The sequence below is a fragment of the Protomyctophum bolini genome (assembly GCF_963924005.1).
Source record: "Protomyctophum bolini genome assembly, chromosome: 2".
In the NCBI taxonomy this organism is placed as follows: domain Eukaryota; kingdom Metazoa; phylum Chordata; class Actinopteri; order Myctophiformes; family Myctophidae; genus Protomyctophum; species Protomyctophum bolini.
In genome coordinates, this window is record NC_137863.1 from 21,456,242 (window position 1) to 21,476,826 (window position 20,585).

The 20,585-nt window shown below is 42.7% G+C and overlaps 1 protein-coding gene across 3 annotated transcripts in view; it reads left to right on the forward strand.

Annotated features, from left to right (window-relative positions):
* The window catches only part of rad18 (RAD18 E3 ubiquitin protein ligase), a 66,364-nt gene that overhangs the window by 23,937 nt on the left and 21,842 nt on the right, over positions 1-20,585 (forward strand). For 2 of the 3 annotated variants that reach the window (XM_080793707.1, XM_080793708.1), the window contains exons 7-11: positions 3,504-3,691; positions 6,464-6,534; positions 6,834-6,894; positions 17,148-17,279; positions 19,165-19,228. In XM_080793707.1, coding sequence (XP_080649833.1) covers positions 3,504-3,691; positions 6,464-6,534; positions 6,834-6,894; positions 17,148-17,279; positions 19,165-19,228 — 516 coding nt within the window. The remainder of the gene's footprint in view (positions 1-3,503; positions 3,692-6,463; positions 6,535-6,833; positions 6,895-17,147; positions 17,280-19,164; positions 19,229-20,585) is intronic. The other variant, XM_080793709.1, reaches the window with a different exon arrangement.

The following is a 20,585-nucleotide window of genomic DNA, read 5'->3' on the forward strand; positions in this document are numbered from 1 at the left end:
CAGGCCTAAATGGGTTAAGAGTCAAGACTTTACTCGATGGCAACAGTTCGAGAGAAACGGGAAATGACATGGGGCTGAAAGATGGGTATGAACGTACAGTACCAGCCACTTTGCTTGTTAACGTTTGTTCCCCTGATGAAGATACTTATCTGAGGGCGGTGCTGTAAACTAAGTACAATTTGAGGTATTTACTTTAGTATTTACAATTTTCGATACTTGCCCAATACATCTCAGAGGAAAATATTGTACTTTTACTCCACTACTAATTCTATGAAAAGTTACTTGATTTTGGTGATTTAAAAACACACTAACCACTTCAGCAGCCCTACTGTTTTTACGTCCAGGACAGGCTTCAGACGTGCCTCCTCAGGAGACTTGGCTCAGCTCTGAACCCATTTGTTTTGGCGTTAAGAACCCGCTGCGGGTCTGGGCCGTGGCTCAGCGGTCCAGGCACCTTGGTTCGTAGTCCAGTATGGCAGTGTGCCGCGGGTTCGACTCCCCATCCCGACGGCCCCCCATCTCTCTCCCCATTTCCTGTCAGCCTACTGTCTATCCCTCCATTAGAAATAGAGGTGAAAGCCTAAAACGACTGCCTTTTTGCTTACTTACTATTTGTGATAGTTCTTGACGTTCACACAATGGCCATTTTGCTCTCGCCTCGCCTTAATGGGGTCATAGGTGTAGCGGACCCAGCTGGCCATGAAAAAGGTTGAAGACATTAATCAATAAACGCATCAAATATCAGCAACACACATTCCCATAAATCATAATTACATAACCAATAAAACCTAAAACTATCTTATCAAAATGCAACATGAAAATAAACCTCAAAATAAGACGCTCAGACCAAATATAAAGTCACCTTGTACCCTTTCCAGCTGGGTGCTAAAGTGGCATGTGCTTCACTGCTTGGCATCCATTCGTTCCAATAAAGTTTGTCCATCCGTCTCTCCGTTCCTTAGGCTTTTTCCTCTTCCTTAAGCCCTTTCCATCCGGTGACGGTCCATGGTCCACAAACCATTTGAACACTTCTGTTCTGTTACTCTGCTGCCATAGTGTCCCTTCCTCAACCTGAGGCAGCATTTAAACCCCAGCACCACAGCCGAGCCCAATTCCCCCATCACCAGATTCTCTGCAGCTGGTCCAATTATCATGACAAGATAGAGCTCCACGTTTTTGCATATATGACACCCCCAAGAAAAGCACCTTCACATTAAAAGTCTGGACTGCGGGTCCATTACAATAGGGGTGTATGACAGGTGCAAAATGATGTGAATATGATGTGAATATGGTCAATGTACATATGTGCCGGTTTTTAAGAACGTCACCTATTGGCAATTCAGTAGATTGTCGGAAACGGAACATCGTCAGTGAGAAAGTTGGGCATGTGCCAAGGTGTTAATATGTTAATTATATTCAGATTCCCTGAATAAATACCGAAAGCGATCCTGAAAGCTTGAAGAGTTGTAATGGCACATCTGTAGGCAAGGGAAACAAAGGTTGTAAATGTTGTCATTAAGATGTCACTATGGAATAAAGTCACAGGATACATTCATAGGACATTATTTCAGATTCCGTAGTGTTGATGATTATATTGTATATTATTGGAATCTGTTTCAGAAAGTAGCTTGCCAGTAGCACATCATTATATCAACTTGAGTATACTCTGTTAATTCTCACTAAGACTGATGAGTTTTTGATCATTATTCATAACTAAAATGTTTTGGATGTTTAAAATATTCCACGTCTTGAATCCCTCCAATATTTTTCCAGTATCAAGACTTAATAAGATTGCTTGATTGTATAGTCCATGTTTTGACGCATTAACCCATTTTGGGCGGGAACCCCTTTTGGTGTTAGCATTATGTTATGTTTTAGCTAAAAAAATAATAATCGAAGAACGACTGACATAGAAACATAGATTTTTCAGAAAACTGTCAGGATGTAGAAGACAATATTAGAATCTGATCTCAGGTCAAAATGGGTTAAATAACATATATTTTCATTCATCTCGTTAAGAGGCTGTCTGTGGTGAATTTTCCACGAAGATTAATACACATACTTTGTCAATTTGCGGTTCTGGTGATGATTGGGCATGTTTGTGTAAAGGCAGTGAAGGCACAGCACACTTGATCTACGGTGGACCTTGATGTCATAATGATGGATTGCGTAAGTTTCTGCTCCCTTAAACTCTCTCTAGAGGAAGGCATCATTCCAGACGAGACAGCACGGAGAGAAGTTCTATGCTTCCACCTCGCGTAGTGTGTTTTATTCTCCTCTTGGACTGTATAAGTGAAAAATGGACCAGAGAGAGAGAGAGAGAGAGAGGCAGGCCAATCTTAGAAAACCCAAGTGTCTAGTGGGTTTATTATATAATATGCCCTGACTGACGAGTAGCAGTAGAATTACTTGAAGTACGACTTTTAATATCGGTGGTGAAAAGTACGTTGACATTTATTTATTATTGTACTCGCAGTAAAAGGATGTTCACTGTTAGTTTTTAGACAGAGAAATGTTTCCAGTCAAAACATTTCATCCTTTTCCTTTCTTCTTTTTTTTTAAGTCAAAACTTTTGACTTAAAAAAAGAGAGGAAAACGATGACCGCAACAGGACCACAATGGAAACAAGCCCCCAGGACGTTTTGTGTTCTGCTTTTAACAACGTTTGTAAACCTAAACCATACCTCTGTTACAATCTGCAAATTGTTAAAAGTATTCAATCAATGAATACAATGTTTGTATACTCGGCCTGTGTCTCAGAACCCGTCTAGAATGTTTCTATTGCATTTTTATTTTATTAATGCTTTACAGGAATACCTGCAGTTTCTATTGGTGTCACTGGTTGGTGCTTGGCATGTTTCTGAACTGTCCACAGCCCTCTGAGACACAGGCCGACACGAAATGGTACCAATATTATCTTGAGCGTTAGTGAGGACCAATTATGAAGATAGGTTGAAAATGGATTAAGTCGCCGTTTAATTAACATTCCAGAACTGTTTAATACTATAATAATCATGATGGCCTACGTACTGTTCTGATCTGGGTTCAAACGGGTTGCTTTATTACAAACGTTATCAACGTGGCTATGATGTTAAAAGTTATTTTTAGATTAAAGACTATTATAAGGGTTGGATCAAGCAGATTAATTTAACCCATTTTGGGGGGGACCCCTTTTTGGTGTTTTAAACATTGTTATAATTTAGCTATTGAAAAATAGCAGACCTACAAGCTCATAGTGGCGTGCTACGAGCTTGTAGGTCTGCTATTTTTGAAAAATCGTGAAAATATTTATTTCAGAAATATTTTGTTTAAATTTTGAGGTCAGGCCTAAATGGTTTAACGCTACGACCATGTTCTCTTGCGGTTGCAAATGACAACGATGGCTTCGTTCAGACCACAGGCCAATTCCATTTGTTTTCCACCCGTTTCAAAAGCCCTGTAGCGTATTCTGAAGTCGGGAATTGACATTGAAATCTAATTCGACACACGCCTTTCTGTTGCAGTTCTGGAGGTTCTAGGATGCGTCCGATGGGGAAGCTAGTCTACCACCTCCTCTCCCTGCAGAAGCTGAAGAAAAAGCTGAAGGAGTGCCACCTCTCCGTCGACGGCTCTCGGGAACAGCTGGAAAGAAAGCACAAGGAGTTTGTCCACATGTTCAATGCCGAGTGCGACTCGCTCACTCCCAAATCAGGTAGGAGCTCTCCCTAGGTCCTCAGGTAGGAACTCTCCCTAGGTCCGCAGCTAGGGGGTGCAAAAGGGTGAAATTCACCCTCGGCATTTACCCGTCCTACGACCACGTTCAACACGGATTCGGCTCCAACAAGGGGTTAAATTAATTTCGCTCCTATGCCACTACAATGTGGAACGCCCTACCAACAGCTGTTAAGACATGCGAATCCCCTGACTCCTTCAGAACCGCTCTCAAAGAGCACTTACGGCCGCTGCTATAGAGAGTATGCACATGCATGATTTTCTCATCAGGATCTAGACTGAGTGGCAAAACATTGTTTTGACACTCAGTGTTGGAGTGTTGGAGTTTGGAAGCGCTCGTTGGAAATCACTCAACCGTCCTGCGTACCACCTGTTTCTAAATGTCACATAATGCAGGAGGCAGCAAAATGTTGTGTTATTGAAAACAAGCACTTCCAAACTCTGACACTCAAAAATTATCAAATACAGGGCATTTCTTGACAGAAAGTAGCTCATAACGTTTCTATGGTGGATTTTTATGAAACAAAAACTTTGCAGATAGAGGATAATTCAAGCTTTTCGTACAGCTGCAATGTTCGTGAGTTTAACATTGTTTAATGCAATCAGACAGGATTTTTCTGTTTGGATGAATGGGCTATCAAGGCCAGAAAGTAGTTTTTTGACACTCAGTGGGCGTTAACTTCCAGGTACGATGATGTCACGCGCATACACTCTATTCGAAACTAGACCCTGTAAAAAAGTATCCCTCCCCCTTATTTTTCTATAATGTACACCAGGCGTGCCCAGAAGGTAGATCGTGATCTATACCAGTAGATCACAAAGGCTGTGCAGGTAGACCACATGACATGCCCTAAAAATATATTGTATAAAAAAAGGCATCTGCCACTTGAATTTTAGGTGACTTGATTGACATCAAAAAGTTATATACAAGGAAACCCTACAAATTCAAAATGTTCCCCCTGTTTCCCATTCCAAGTGTGTCTTATATGTAATGCCATTGCTGATGGTCCCGCCCCCCTACCAGGGCCCAGGAAATGATTCCCCGTTCATTTTCAAAACTTATTTATTTAAAGACCTTTTAAGCCTCGTACAAAGCCAACTTGAGTTGTGACAAATCATGACGACAAACAAAACATTTTGGTCCGAATGCATTCGTTTGAAAAACTGCTTCTTGATTAGTCGATTTACCTACATGAGCAAGATTGAGTCAGTTATATGTTCTAAAATATCGGTTTCGATATTATATTGTAATTATGCAGCTCTAGCAGTTTGGTTGATTTCTCTTTGACAACAGTAGAATATCACTACTCGGGCTTGAACAGGAGAGAAGAGGGTGCGTTGTTGGAACATTGCGTGTGTCTGCTTCTCTAATGAGTGATTTTGCACATACTTATACTTATTTCGACGGGACAGCGGCGCATTGACATTACATACAAATGCAACGTAAATATATACCGGATTTCCCAAAGATGCTACTTTCCATCCACAGTTCCCACACAAAACATAAAATCGAAACAGGCAGGCAGTGACGCATATCGCACTACGAGACGAAGCATACAAACATACGTATTCTTCACAGACAGGCAGTGAAGCACATTACCCCATTTAGGCCTGCCGTCGAAATAAAAAAAATGTCTTCTGGAAAAAACTCATGTTTTTATATGGGTGGTTCTCAATATTTAATGTCAAGGACGCCCAAAGATTATCTGTATTTGGCTGCCGACCCCCATGTGAAAATATGTAGTTCCAGGGACCCCCCCAGAAGCAAAGATTTGAGTTAAAAACGTTTGCTCTGAAAAAATATTTATTCATCGATTTGCGGCACATTTTCAAAAATAGCAGATATACAAGCTTGTAGCGCCGCACTCGGTTCCGCAAATACGAGCCTGTAGATCTGCTATTTTTCAATAGCTAAAGTAGAACATAATGCTTAACACACAAAAAGGGTTCCCGCCCAGAATGGGTTACACTACGGGACAAAGCATAAAGAAAGATACATCTCTCCTTCATGGAAACCCTGAAACTGCAGAGCGAGAGAGAGGGCTTTGGATACAGAATGACAGTGTGACTGTGCGACTGAAATCAACACTTGGGGAAAGAAATATGAATCCGTCTCTAGTCCTGAAGGGAGCAGTTCTCTCTCTCAGGTGTTGCTTAGTGATACTTGGAATTCAAGAGCAGAGATTCTGATAAAGGCTGCTGCTGGGAATGTTCTCCTTGTACCTGGTTTTATTTCATTTTGCCACACGCTGTGAAAATAGCTGCTACACAGGCTCACAACATGTGGTGCGCTGTGAGCTTGTATTTGGGATATGTTCGGTGCGTGACATGGACACATAAGTAAATATAAATCAGGCTATAGACATTTTGTGTGTGTGCATGCTGGCGTGCTCTTATCAGTAAACCCCCTGTTGCATACACATTCACACTTCAGAGTTCCTCTGGACATAGCCTCGGAAACCCTTGCATTTTATTTCCTGGACATAACAGAATTTAAAATTTCCCTAGAACACAAAGTGTTCCAGGAATCTGCAGGTTATATGCACAGGTTTTTTTTTTAATTTGATCTCACGGCTTCCTGTTTTTTTTACTATGTTGCATCTCCTGGGATGCCCTCATTTCCTGAGCAGTGACCTCGTGGGCTAAGTCCTTTTGTATGGAGAAAAGCACTGCCCTGTATACAGTACAAAGAATGTACCAACAATGTGTGTGTTGCAAGGATCACAGAGTTCTGCTCACACTTTGTCAACAGCTCAAGATGTTGCCAAAGAAGTGGAGGCCAACGAGAAGACCAGAAGTCGACTGCAGCGGAAAGCCAAACCTGTGTGTATTTTACTTAAAAACTTAGAGAAGGATTGCCATGACATAAAAAAATGTCCAGTCATCCGTTTGTCTTCACATTTACGCTCATTATTCTTTACCATTTCATGTCTGAAAATGGCACCTGTTCACATTAACTACAGAGCCACAAAATGTATGATTAATTAATGTCTACAACTCTGGTTTACAGTAATTTATTATTCAAATGAATTTCTATGATTCATATCATTCCGTTTTGCTTTATGCTTTCTGGCTTTTGGGTAACAGGATGCTCTTTTTTTTGTCTGTTCATTATTCACCAGGTCATGGTTTTCTCCAAGAATCAACCCGAAGAAGAAATTGATACCATGCATTCCAATTATAGTAAGTGACAGTTTCATTTTTATCATTGAGTTGTTGACCTTCAGTTTCGGGCTTCGGTTGGTTGGTTGCGTCGGGGCATATTGGGGTGGAGGGTGTATAGAATTATAAATCCAAATGCCTTTCCCAATAAATTATGCATAGCTACAGTGAATGTGCCAAAACAACACTAACAAAGGCTGATGCGGCACTCGCCAGGTTGGGGAAAGATACATTAGATTAGAATATCGAATATGTTTTCATTAAACACATTTTCTCTTGAGAGTGCTTTTTGGTTTGTTTCATATCATAAAGGATGAAAAGGACATGTTCTATTCTCCTCATCCTCATTTTATTTTAGAATTTTCCATCGGTCTATACGTTTCTCTTGTGAAATTGGAAATGGACAATTGGTTTTGGATAGACCAGTTACTGAAATCACTGAGTTTTAAAATCTTTCTGTAGGAAGACAAATGAGATGGGTGAAAAAACGAAAATGAAGAAACAACATCCCAAGCCACTCAAAATAGTGTTTAGTTGACGTATTTTGAGTTCTGGAAAATGCAGTAGATCCTAAAGCGCTGTATATTTGCCTTGGAAGCCGTCGGTGACCATCGTTGGAAAATGCTAGAACATTCTGTTCCCCACTTCACCTTGAGTGGTGCTCCAGCTTCCATTTAAGAGTGCTTTCTTACCAAGAAGCAATTTTGTTCATGTGGGGATGTGAACCACGTTGGGATTGCTAATCTCCAAAGAGCGTCCCTCCCAATCGATGCCAAGGTTGCTCGCTGGACACAACAGGTCCCTGTATTGATCTTACCTTCTTCACTGTTCATTATCAAGCCACCTGCAATACCCTTTCACTTTGCAGCACTATTGTCAAGAACAAAATAAGACCTTGCCGTAGGGTTGACCGACACGTCGCACTTCATTCTTTTTGACCTGAGATCAGATTCTAAAAATGTCTTCTACATCCTGACAGTTTTCTGAAGTCGTTCTTCGATTTAAAAAAAAATAGCAGACCTACAAGCGAGTGGCGCGCTATGAGCTTGTAGATCTGCTATTTTTCCATAGCTAAAGCATAACATAAACACCAAAAGTTGTTCCCGCCCAAAATGGGTTAATTATTTTTGTGCCATCTACGTTTCCCCACCTTCCCCACCAGCGATGCAAATTTTAGCTCCGTCGAGCCTCGATTATAACAGGATTTTCAAAGCGCCGTATCTCCAAAGGTTTGAGAGATGTCCATGGTGCGCCTCTGCGCACCCGTCGATCGTAAATCTTTAAGTGAGTTTGTACCGCATCGCTGATAAAATGTAGCTGGTTGTACTGCTAGCTAAAGGCTGTGAGCTAATGTAGCTGGTTGTACTGCTAGCTAAAGGCTGTGAGCTAATGTAGCTGGTTGTACTGCTAGCTAAAGGCTGTGAGCTAATGGGAGTGGTGGTGTTCTCCTCCCGGATGCCCTCACCTTCCTGTTTAACCCGGAAGGGAAACAAGCTCCGCAGAGTGGGAGCAGACGAGCGGCATATCGGCAGTGTGAGCATGCCAACACTAGATGGCGCTAAAGGAGTTAAGTGACTATGTTTGTGGGTGGGTGGCTGGGTGCGTCTGAGCACAAAAACAGCATGGTTGTTTTTCACCACCACACACACACACAAACACACGCTCATATTAACTGTTGGTGATTTCGGGTAGTACAGTACAGTGACAGTACAGTACAGTGGAGGGTACAGTAGAGGGACCCCCACACAGTAACTCTGTCCTTTCTCAACAGTTTCGGACATGGGGCGGCTTGCCGGCACCCTGGGTCCGTTCCTGTGGGTCTGGAACTCACCCCCCCCCCCCCACGAGTGTGATTGTTTTCATCCCCTGCAGCCAGAGGTTGAGTCGGGGCAGGGTGGTTGTGGAAGTGGAGCAACATGCCATGCCATTTTAACATGAGATTAGGGACGGGTTCCACAGAAAGTGGTACCTCTTTTCCTAGAAAAAATATGTCTTTAACAAAACCAGACTTTCACCTAACACGGGTATTACACAATCAACCGTTGCATGTCGGTACATTTCTTCTAACTTGTTCAGTGATCATTAATTTTAACGCATTCTGGACGGGAACACGTTTTGGTGTTTTAACTAAGCATTATTTAGCTATTGAAAAATAGCACATCTATATAAGCTCATAGTGCGCCACTCGGTGGCACGCTATGAGCTTGTAGGTCTTCTATTTTTGAAAAATCGTGAAAATGTGGCACAAATCTTTGAATATATATTCTTTCAGAAGACTTTATTTATTTCTACGTCAGGCATGTCTGAACATCAGTGTTAATTCTGTTGTAGTGTTTACCGGTATTTTGAAACGTCCTAGAGGATAATCCCTTGAGTTGCAGTAACTCGTTTTCAAGGGGATTCCTCAAATCATGTTCCGGCGTACGGCATGTCCTTTAATTAAAGTTTAATTACATTGAATTAATTATGGTTACCTCCCTCCCTCCTTCTGTCTCACTGTGCTTTGCCAGATCATTATAGATCACACATGTTTCACAAATGTTTCCTTGCACAGACAGTCCAATCAAATTATTACGTTTATTGTAGCGGTAATAATTAATTATTAATTAATGCTTTCTTGACATACAGGCTGAGGCAAGCGCAAAGTTACCAACATGCAATACGAAGCGATTTGCCAACGGTCGTTGACTAAGACTATAGACTAAGTCGGCCAAGGTTTTTGATATTTAGTTATTTACAATTTCAGAAGACTAATTAGGACTAAGACTAAATCTCTTCTGGCTAAATTAATTAAGACTAAGACCTATTTGACTAAACAATTTCACACAGACTAAAATGGTGTGTTCAAAAGACTTAACACTGCTGAACATCAGGTAATTTTATGTGCACCCATATGACAAGGCTGACAAGTTCCAACACCTGTCAGCAGCAGCCAATAACATGGTGAAGAACTCGCAAGCATGTTTGATTAGAAATGCCATGTCTCCTTGACAACAGCTGGTCAATGTTTGGATGGCAGTTGCTCAGGAGGTAGAGTGGCATTCCGTGAATTGGAGGAAGGTACCTGGTTGGTTCAGTCTCCCCGGCTCAGTAGCCGACTCCCTCAGGCTCCTTGCCGAGTTGTCGCTGATTAAGACAACGAGCAACGAGCTAATTGCTGCCGTGCACAGAGTTTTCGGGTCATCAACTCCTGTACGTGCTGGATGGATTTCCCACTGTAAAATGTAATAGTTTTAGTAGTTAAAACGCTGGCTTTAATCCAGCTGCTCATGTGATGTCCCCCCTTCCGTCAAGCCATTTTAAATAAATTAAGAACTGTGTTCTGACGGTCAGACTTCAACATACGGCAAGACCAGAGTTGGCTAAAAATATGTTAAAAAATAGGAATCAACTGATTTGTGACTGCATCCACTGCACGCTTTGCTGTGTATAATTAGTTTTTGTGCGAGTGTGTAATCTAGCGTATTTAAGGAGCGAATATTAACTTGTATTGTCTTAAGGAGTGAATATTAACTTGTATTGTCTCTTAACATAGCAGACTACAGAGAGTACATGATCTGTTTGAATTGGCTTTTAATGTGACTTTCTGAGGTAGGTCAAATTATCCCCCCCCCCCCCCCCCCCCCCCCCTTGCGTTATAGCTCCGTAGAGGGGCTGAAAAAGGGCAGTGACTCACTGGTCAGAGAGGTAAGAGCTATTTATAGCTGCAGTGCTGTGATGACTGCTTGCTTTATCAGAGGAGGCTGTGGATGACGCACTGCCCTGTGTGTGTTTGTCGCCACACGCAACAGCTTTATCTTAATCTGAGGAACAGATTTCCATTTGTAACAGAGACCGTTGTCCACTGCTCTCGTTTGTTATTGTGCCAACACTGTCAGTGTGTGTGTGTGGGTGTGGCAAGGACATTCTAGCCTCACGAGCCTGCAGACAAGACGAGTTAGTCCATGGCATGATGGACGTATGTATGGTCACTCTGGTATTGAGAGCAGATTTCACCATCTGGTGGCACTGACTGGCCTCGCTCGCATTATGCTAAAGTGTCCAGTCAATCAGTATGGCCCAAGGATGGCTATGCCAGCTGTCAAAGATGTCATTATCTCCTCCAGGCCAATAGGCGTGCGTGCGTGCGTGTGTGTGTGTGTGTGTGTGTGTGTGTGTGTGTGTGTGTGTGTGACTCTTGAGCTGTATGGATCATGATGACACACTCTCCATACTTGGCCGGCAGTGGCTCAAGTGTACTTGAGCAAGACACTGACCCCCAAATTGCTTCCGATGGATCAGGTTTGTGCCCTGCGTGGTTTCCCCCGTCATCGTCGTGTGAATGTAATGCACACTAATTGTAAAACACCTGGGAAAAAATGCACCATTTACCATATTGCCTCCTGCATTTTCTTCAAAACAGTTTTTACTACTACTTTAGCCAAAACCCATCCAAATTGGTACCCAAATTATCTCATGTGATAAACATGTATCATTCAGATGTTTCACATTTTCCAATTGCCTATGATTGCCTTCCAAGTTCCAACATTTACAGGAGGGGGGCCATTTGTCACAAATAATCACATTATTTTGACATGACAAACAATAATTACATTTGCTGGCAAAGTAGCCTGCAGTGCTGGTCTGCAGTGTTGCCAGGTCTGCTTATTTGGGCTTGTTTGGTTATTTGGGCTGATGTAATGGGGCTCATGTGGTGAAAGTGGTTGCTTCTTTTGGGCTTGTTTTCATAGACGGTGGAGTATTTACACTCATCAGGCGCTATCGGACTTCTTTTGCCGCCTAATAGGCGCCAAATCGTCTCCGGTGGAGAAGAGAACTGGCTCTTGTAAAAAGCCTACCTGGTTGGAGGTCCCCCATCGAGACCCCACAACTTACTTCAGTGTGTGGTGGTAGCGAAAATAGCTGATTTTCGCAAAGTACTGTCAAGCAATACTGTATAAAAGATAAAACGCAACTTCCCCAAATTTTTTAAAACAACTTTACATAGGAAAACCAGCCCAAAGTCACCTATGATGATCAGACTTGGCAACACTGCCTCTATACACTGTAGTTAAAATATCTTTGGAGAGTACTTCAGTAGCATTATGGCTACTGAAGTTCTTCTGAATTTAGTACGGCCTTGATGAGTTCAAGGAAGTGTGTGTTCATGAACTGTCCACGAGTGTAGGCTTGTACATCTGTTTTCAGCGCAAGACATGTGCATAAATTAAGATGTATCATTGGTCAATAATCGGGGAAGGTGATGCTTAAAATATCAGATATTATACAAGTGTGTGTGTGTGTGTGTGTGTGTGTGTGTGTGTGTGTGTGTGTGTTGTATCTGTTTGCGTGTGGCGTGTGTTGTGTGTGTGTGTGTTGTATCTGTTTGCGTGTGGCGTGTGTTGTGTGTGTGTGTTGTATCTGTTTGCGTGTGGCGTGTACTTTAATTAAGTTGAATTAAATTGAATTAATTATGGTTTCCTACCTCTCTCCTTCTGACTCACTGTAGCCTACAGCGTGGATTTGAAACCTCTGCCAGATAATGATGGATCACACATGTTTCACACATGTTTCCTTGCACAGACAGTCCAATCAAATTATTACGTTTATTGTAGAGGTTAATAATTCATGCTGTCTCGACAAAGCGAACACATTACTGCTGTAACTTTGATTTAAAATGCTGAGTTGATGTACAGGCTGAGGCAAGCGCAAAGTTACCAACACGCAATACGAAGCGATTCGCCCAACAGTCGAGTCCCCTAAACCTCGTGACCCATAGAAAGGTGTGACCCGTTTCCCAGGAGACCAATAGACTCAGGGAGGGAGACCAATAGACTCAGGGAGGGAGACCAATAGACTCAGGGAGGGAGACCAATAGACTCAGGGAGGGAGACCAATAGACTCAGGGAGGGAGACCAATAGACTCAGGGAGGGAGACCAATAGACTCAGGGAGGGAGACCAATAGACTCAGGGAGGGAGACCAATAGACTCAGGGAGGGAGACCAATAGACTCAGGGAGGGAGACCTGTTTATGAACACAGCGGCACTTTGTCGCACGGCGATGTTGTGCTCCTACAGTACAAGCTCACAGCCCGTTGCCTCCACCGGTATTACACATAATCGGTTCAGATTCAATAACCACACGTCCTCCCAGGTCTGTAAATCATTAAGCTCCGGGGCACTTCCACACATACACTATGTGAACCGAGGGTCTCTACTCCAGCTACACTATAATTATAATGCAATTATTTCACTGCGGATTATCGGATCCCATTTCGTGTCACGATTCATGAATTACCCATTTGCTTCCCTCGTACCCTCCCTCTTTTACATGAAGAGTCTCCTCCCGGCTATCTTTAGTCACCTGGCAGTTCAGGGTCAACCAGGAACCTGCTATTGCTAGTAGGTAAACATTGCATAGGGGGCTCGGCACACAGCGTTTATTATTAGACTATGGCCTTTAGTTTGAGTGAGGAAACGCTTATCGGCGGTGGCATTCATGAGTTTGTAACTTTGACATAACTCTGTGTCTGTAGAGCTGGTGTTAAAAAAATGTAATCATTTTCTTGGGACACGGGGTTATTAGATTTTTTCCCATTTAATTATGGCTGTCATTAATCAAACTTGCATATTTTTATATTATATACAATGGGGTTTGCGTTCGGATGTAGCGAACAAATGCAAGTGAGGATGCAAGTTGTGATTGGCCAGAATGAGATGATGTATGATAAGAGCAATAAGAGATTATGTATGACTTCACAGGGGAATTTATACATGATTCATGATAACTACTTTTTATATAATGTGATGTATGGCATGCTTTTGTAAATCGCTCTGGATTAAGAGCGTCTGCTAAATGCCTAAATTGTAAATTGGAATGTCACCCCTCCCAACCTCTTAATATTTAATAAAGAAATAATACAATACAATACAATAATACAATTTTTCTCTTTTATTTCTTTATTAAATATTAAGAGGTTGGGAGGGGTGACATTCCAATTTACAATTTAGGCATTTAGCAGACGCTCTTAATCCAGAGCGATTTACAAAAGCATGCCATACATCACATTATATAAAAAGTAGTTATCATGAATCATGTATAAATTCCCCTTATTTTTGAGCGGTGACTAACCGCTCCATTACGTAGCAATGTGTGTATCTATGTATGTCTGGCCCTGTCGGTCTGTGTCTGTATGTCCGAGCACGGAAAGCTGAACACGGTAACTCCGTCATTTCTCGACCGTTTCGGACGTAAGGGAAGGCACGCCGGAACCCTGGCCGGCCCCCTGGGCGAGTTCCTGGGGGTCTGGATGTTCCGGGGACCCCCCTACACGGTAACTGTCATTTCTCGACGGTTTTGGACGTGCGGTGGCTCGCCGGAACCGGGCCGGCACACCCTGGGCACGTTCCTGTGGGTCTGGAAGTTCCGGGGACCTCCTGGGGACCCCCACACACGGAGTTGCACCACTCACTTCACACGGGTGTGATTGTTTTTATTTAAGAAATATTAAGCGGTTGGGAGGGGGTGACATTCCCCTTATGTATTCCCCTTATGTCTGTTTCTTAACCATTATTGCGCGTTAAAAGAATACTATCTAATGAAATCTATCCTGGGATTCTTACCACCTTTTGCCTGCCTTGCATCCATGCTGCTCATCCATGTCAGGTAGTGAAAGTTTTTTTGTAATACATGTCACCTGGAAACACAATTTCCCTAATCTCTTTCTAGGCAGAATGTGATATTTTAATCCATTCTGGACGGGAACCCTTTATTAGTGTTTTAAAGCATTATGTTATACTTAAGCTATTGAAAAATAGCAGATCTACAAGCTCATAGCGCTTGTAGGTCTGCTATTTTTTGAAAAATCGTGAAAATGCGGCACACATCTTTGAATATATATTCTTTCAGAGCGAATGTTTTTAACTCAAATCTTTGCTCCTGGGGAGGTCCCTGGAACAACATATGTTCAGATGGGGGTCGGAGGCCAAATACATAACATTCTTTTGGGGTCCTTGACATGAAATATTGCGCACAACTGATACAGAAACATAGGGATTTCAGAAAACGGTCAGGATTTAGAAGGCCTAAATGGGTTAACAACCGCAGAGGTCTTCCCATTAACCTTTTTAGCATGTAGACTTGTGACACCCTGCGCCGCTCTGCCTACTGATAATTACTTCTAGTTACAATCACAATGGAACTCTGATTAGGACCACATCAAACATGTGACATTTTGTTAAAAGGTTTGCCTGCTATACGCTGCTATCATCAGGCTTTTCCATATTTTGTCCAGAAATTTACAGTCACTTCTCTATCACAAATTGTGCACACACAAACACGCACACACGCACGTAACACACTTTGGTCAGATATTCAGTAACGTAGTCAAACTGCTAAATGACATGTCATTTTGATCATGTAACTATAATTTCCCATCATCGAAAGCCCACATTATCTCGTACACATCTTCCAGGTTTATATAAAGAACCTCTTGGTTGAATTTCTTTCACCACATTGCCTTAAGCACTGTTAATAATAATAAAACTTGTATATACTTAGCACCATTCAGAACTGTGTTCTCTGCTCTCGGGCACTTCTCCACATGTTTCCAACTCCAACATACTCTTTCCAACCCCAACAGAGTGCAACAAACTAGCATTTTAGTTCAGCACAAACGAGTCGCTGATGAAACATTGTTTTTGCCCATGTAAAGTACTGTAGCCTGCAGTGCTGCCAGGACTGTTTATTATAAGCGACTTTGGGCTTGTTTTCCTGTAATGTCGCTTAAATATTCATAGTTTATTAGTTGCCGGTTGCTTTTAGTTTAGGTTGGGCTTGTTTCTGAAGTGTAGTTGCTTATGTGGGCTTGCTTTCACGATTCTTTTTTTAAATACCGGTAGCTGATGGATTACTGTATTGGGGCTTAAGTGGTGAAACTGGTTTCTTCTTTTGGGCTTGTTTTCATAGACCTGGTTGCTTGTTTCACTCACAGAATCTGGCAACACGGACTAAGCTTCTGCATCTGCATCAAATCAAAACACAGCATTTTTTCGACAGCTTTGCTTTGGAGTTGATCGATTGGTGTTGGAATTGACAGTTAACTTGAGATTGAGAAAAATAAGGAATTAGTAGTTTTGTGAATTTCATTAAACATTTGTTTACATTGTTCATCTGTCATGTGTGTACCCAACTCTTCCACCTCCGAGCTGCAAAGGAAGCTGGTTTTGTTCCAAAACGCAGCCTGAAAGAAGAATCAGAGATATTACGACTCTAAGAGCTGCATTCCCAGCTGTCCCAGACAAGTGGCATTTTGAGTGGTGCAACCACTCCAAGGAACAGCAATGTCCGTGTTCACCTACTTATGTGTTGGTTCACCTATGTGCCTATGTGTTGGTTAATGCACCAGTATATGACTATGACTAGCAGTAGGGCCGCTGTTTGCCAGAAACAGAGAGGGATAGTGCTGCACTGTTGCCTGCTAATGAGAGAGCGAGAGGAGTCTCACCACTCAGTTCACACGGGTGTGATATTTTTCCCCACTGGAACCAGAGTGTTACGAGCGTGTACAGAACAGAGTTGTGAACCATAATCAATGTATATGAAAACTAGATAAAGTGCCCCTCGGGGAACAGATCTCCACCAGGCAAGGTCAGGTTGTGGCCTCTTGGTGGCGCTATAATAGGCCAATGTGAAAAGGGTGCCATTTCTTCTTACAACTTAAATGGCAATTAAATGTGTTCCACCTGTCAGCCTAGTAGGAAAGTCTGTGAAAGATTTCAAGTAAATTCCATGCTGTGTTCATGATTTGAGGCTTGTGTTGAAAACAGGCCAATCTTGCAAACTTTAAAAGCCAATGTTGGCCAATTAAAATTAAATATGAAATATCGGACCCATCCGTCTTGAACACGATAGAGATGCTGTGTAACGATTTGCGGGATCTTTGGACAGAATCTGGAGGTGTAATAAAAAAAAAAGTGTTTTACAAAAGTCTGCCTCCTGGTGGTGCTATAACAGGCCGCTCTGGAAATGTTGGGGCAGAGGTTCATCGTTGGCATCCAGGGAGTGTGTGCAACGGTGCCGGAGATTAGCTGGGGACAGACGGATGACTGACGGACGGACACACACACACGGACGGAGTGCAAAACATACTCTCTCCCCATGCCTTCGGCCTGGTGGAGACTAACACATCAAAAGGCGACCAAAGCGACGAGGGCGTTTGGACCAGAAGGCGTCGGAAGACGATCCTGGCGGCGGCAAGTGTGCTAATCGAGACTTCCCTCGTTTGTCTCCTAGGAAAGAAACACAGCAGCGAGTTCTCTCGCCTGGTCACCCAGGTCCGATGTCGCATGGAGAACAACAGATGCTCTCAGGTCAAACAGGAAGACCGTGAGGAAGGGGAGGAGGTCAACGATGCACAGACTGCAGGTACCGGCGTGGAGACTGGAGTATAATACAACTGGGCAACTCTGACGATGGAGAGGTCCACTATAGTTCCACACTCACTCCAGAGGGAGTCCACATTGCATATTTCTGTCATAGCAAAAATTGCCGATCTACAAGCTCAGTGCCGCGTTTTGAGCTTGTAGATCTGCTATTTTTGCTATATTTTAATTGAAATCCTGAATATTTTTTTTTCTATTTTTTGTTTCCTTTTTTATTTAATTTCAAATGCATATCTTAGTTATAGTTACTGTATGTTATATTTATGAACTAAATACAATAACATTTTATTACTAGTCATTCGCTACTAATATAGACCGAAGTAATTAAAGCGGGTCATCTTTGCATGTTTGGATTTTAACAGCTGAAATCGATAATAATCGGTAATCTGATATTTATGGTATACCCATGTATGGTATAGGTGGTTTCCAGTCCCCCTCAGCACTTCTCACAGTCATCGCTGCACGCACGAGCACACACACACACACACACACACACACACACACACACACACACACACACACACACACGTGAAGTTAGTCGTGCCTGGTGATTGGTTTAAAGTGCTCTAAACAAACAAAACATATTCATAGACCTTGGAGGGGCGAGTGCCCCTCAAAAAGAAAGACAGTTGTTTAGCCTTAAAACCGGGGATGCCATTGCATTGTTTTTTAGTTTTTAACGACGGCTACAGTTATATATCGGAGCATCAGACTCTACCTGGGCCTCGTTATTTATGGTAAATGCATTTGGTGCAGGTACCAAACAATAAGCGTTCTTATTATTAATGGTTCCACTGTAACATAATACAATAGATCAGGTGATCTGTGGTTTATGACTCATTTCTATTTTATTTTGTTCTTTTTATTTGTGGGCTGATTTCTTGACTACTGTAGTCATGGCTGCCAGTTCCCACCTGAGGTTGTGTGGGAGTTCAGACTGATCCAGACTGCACTGAATAACTGCCAGCTTGCATAATGCCGTCGGACTAGGACTCAAGTCTAACATAAACAGGTCATCACCGGAACCTCCAAAAAGGAGGATACAATCTCCCACAATGCAGCAGCAGCTCGCATACATCCGAGAGGGGTGATTCCCCTTGGGCTTAACCTCCTTCCAGGAGAAGGTCACAGGTCTTTGATGAGCAGACCGTCCCAGCCACCAAATATGTACAGCTCTCCGTTGTAGGTAAAGGCTGAATGACCTTGGCGTCCTTTTGGAAGAAGCTGTATAGATGGTGTGTTCAGCCAGAGGTCGGTCTCAGTGTCAAACACACTGATGGTGTTGTAGTACTGAGTCTGACCCGACCTTCCGCCCCCAAATACAAACATATTTTTCCAGATGATGGTGCCAGAGTGATGTGATGAAGCAGTTGGCGGAGTTCCTCTGGTGTTAATTAAAACCCAGAACATCGTGGCGGTGTCCAACTTGTTGACGTCATTAGCGTATCCAGTCTGGGTCCGTCCTCCATAGACATACATGACCTTCCCCAAGACACAGGCTGAGTAGTTTTCCCTCCGTTCTGGAACAGTCCCATGCAGACACCTCGGTTCTGACCCAACGATGGGTGTCCACATCGAATGCCCAGAGCACGTTGGAGTACTCCCATCCCCCACAGCCTCCCCAGGTGTAGACGACATCTTCTATCAGCACAGCCGTATTGTAATAATTACACTCGTGTGAAGTGAGGGGCGCTCTTATCATCATACAGTACATCACATTCCGTGCTCAGCCAATCGGCTCAGCACATTCCGTGCTTGCACGCGCGCGGTTCGGGACCCACCCCTATTTGTAACAGTATTTCTACATTGTGGAATTATTGGTACTTACTTTTACTTAATCCACCACTGATCATTTATTGCTCTTTTAGTGCAAGCTGCAGAGCTGAAGGACGAGACTGGGGGAGATGTGACGTCGGACGCCTCCGTCTGCAGGTGAGCTATCCTATCCAGAGCCATACAACTGCATCGTGTTGCCTCACATAGCTTTGTCACATGATGTGTCCACAGTTAAGTTAATATCCATGCACCACTGAGGGGGGGGGGGGGGGTGATGTGCTCTGTGAAATCTGTTCTACAATGCTGAGAAATGGGCGCTGTGTATAAATCAGAAAGTTACTTGGAATCCCCAGGTTTCTTTATTGTCACATGAACTTCATGGGTGTGCAACCTTGAAATGAAGCCCCATGATAGTCTTGTCTTGTCAACCTTCATTTTGCTTTCCAAGATATTTAGATTGTCCAAGAAAGAATATAACCTTTTCCCTTCTTTCACATTGTTATAATATATAATTATCATTAGACTTGGAGAGAAATAATCCACCTATCTACCAGACTCCCTTCCTATGTCCCAGACTCCCTTCCCAGTCAGAGTTCAGAGTTTTAATGAATGTAGAATTATGTGCAGGATGTAATTTACATGCAAATGTGGGGGACTTGACTACATTTTTAAGTACTTTATTTTAAACCAAAGATCCTCTCTCACACACCTGCTGTATGCCAGTGTGCCAGTGATCACCCTCCTTTGTGCAAAGGTTGCCTACGCCTGGCCTATACTTGGTATCCCCGCTCTTCTATTGAGACACTTAACCCATTTTGACCTGAGATCAGTTTCTAAAAATGTCTGTTTGAAAATGACAGTTTTCTGAAAAAGCCATTTTTCTACGTCAGTCGTTCTTCTATGAGCTTGTAGATCAATAATTTACAATTTAGGCATTTAGCAGACGTTCTTAATCCAGAGCGACGTACAGGCAAGAAGAAAAACATGGTAATACATCAAATACATAAAAATAGCCATCATGAATCATATGTATTTACGTAAGCTAAGAACCTAACAGTTGAATATCTGTATAATAAAACTATACGTATACACTATAGAGTGCTATCTAAGTTACATACGTTGAGCCTATGCATTTGCCTGTAAGGTCATCGAGGCTATGGCAAGTGCTACGGCAAGTGCTACGGGCGTGGGAGACCCGCGTTCAAATCCAGGGTAGAACATGAAACATTAGAAGCTTACATAGTGAAGCTTTATGGTCAATGCTGCTGTCTTTAGATCACATACTGGACCGCAGACACCAGACATCTTCAAGTGGCCCCTGATCCAGAAAAGGCTGGATGCTATAATGACAACGGAGCTAAAACGGACTTCTAAAATTAATGTGACTTTAATGACATTAAAGTAAATTCCCGGACGGTATGCTACATTGTCGCATACCGTCCGGGAATGGCTCTGCAATAGACCATTTAGCCATATGGCTGGCCAGTTTGGAGGGCCATCTGTGGAAGCTTGC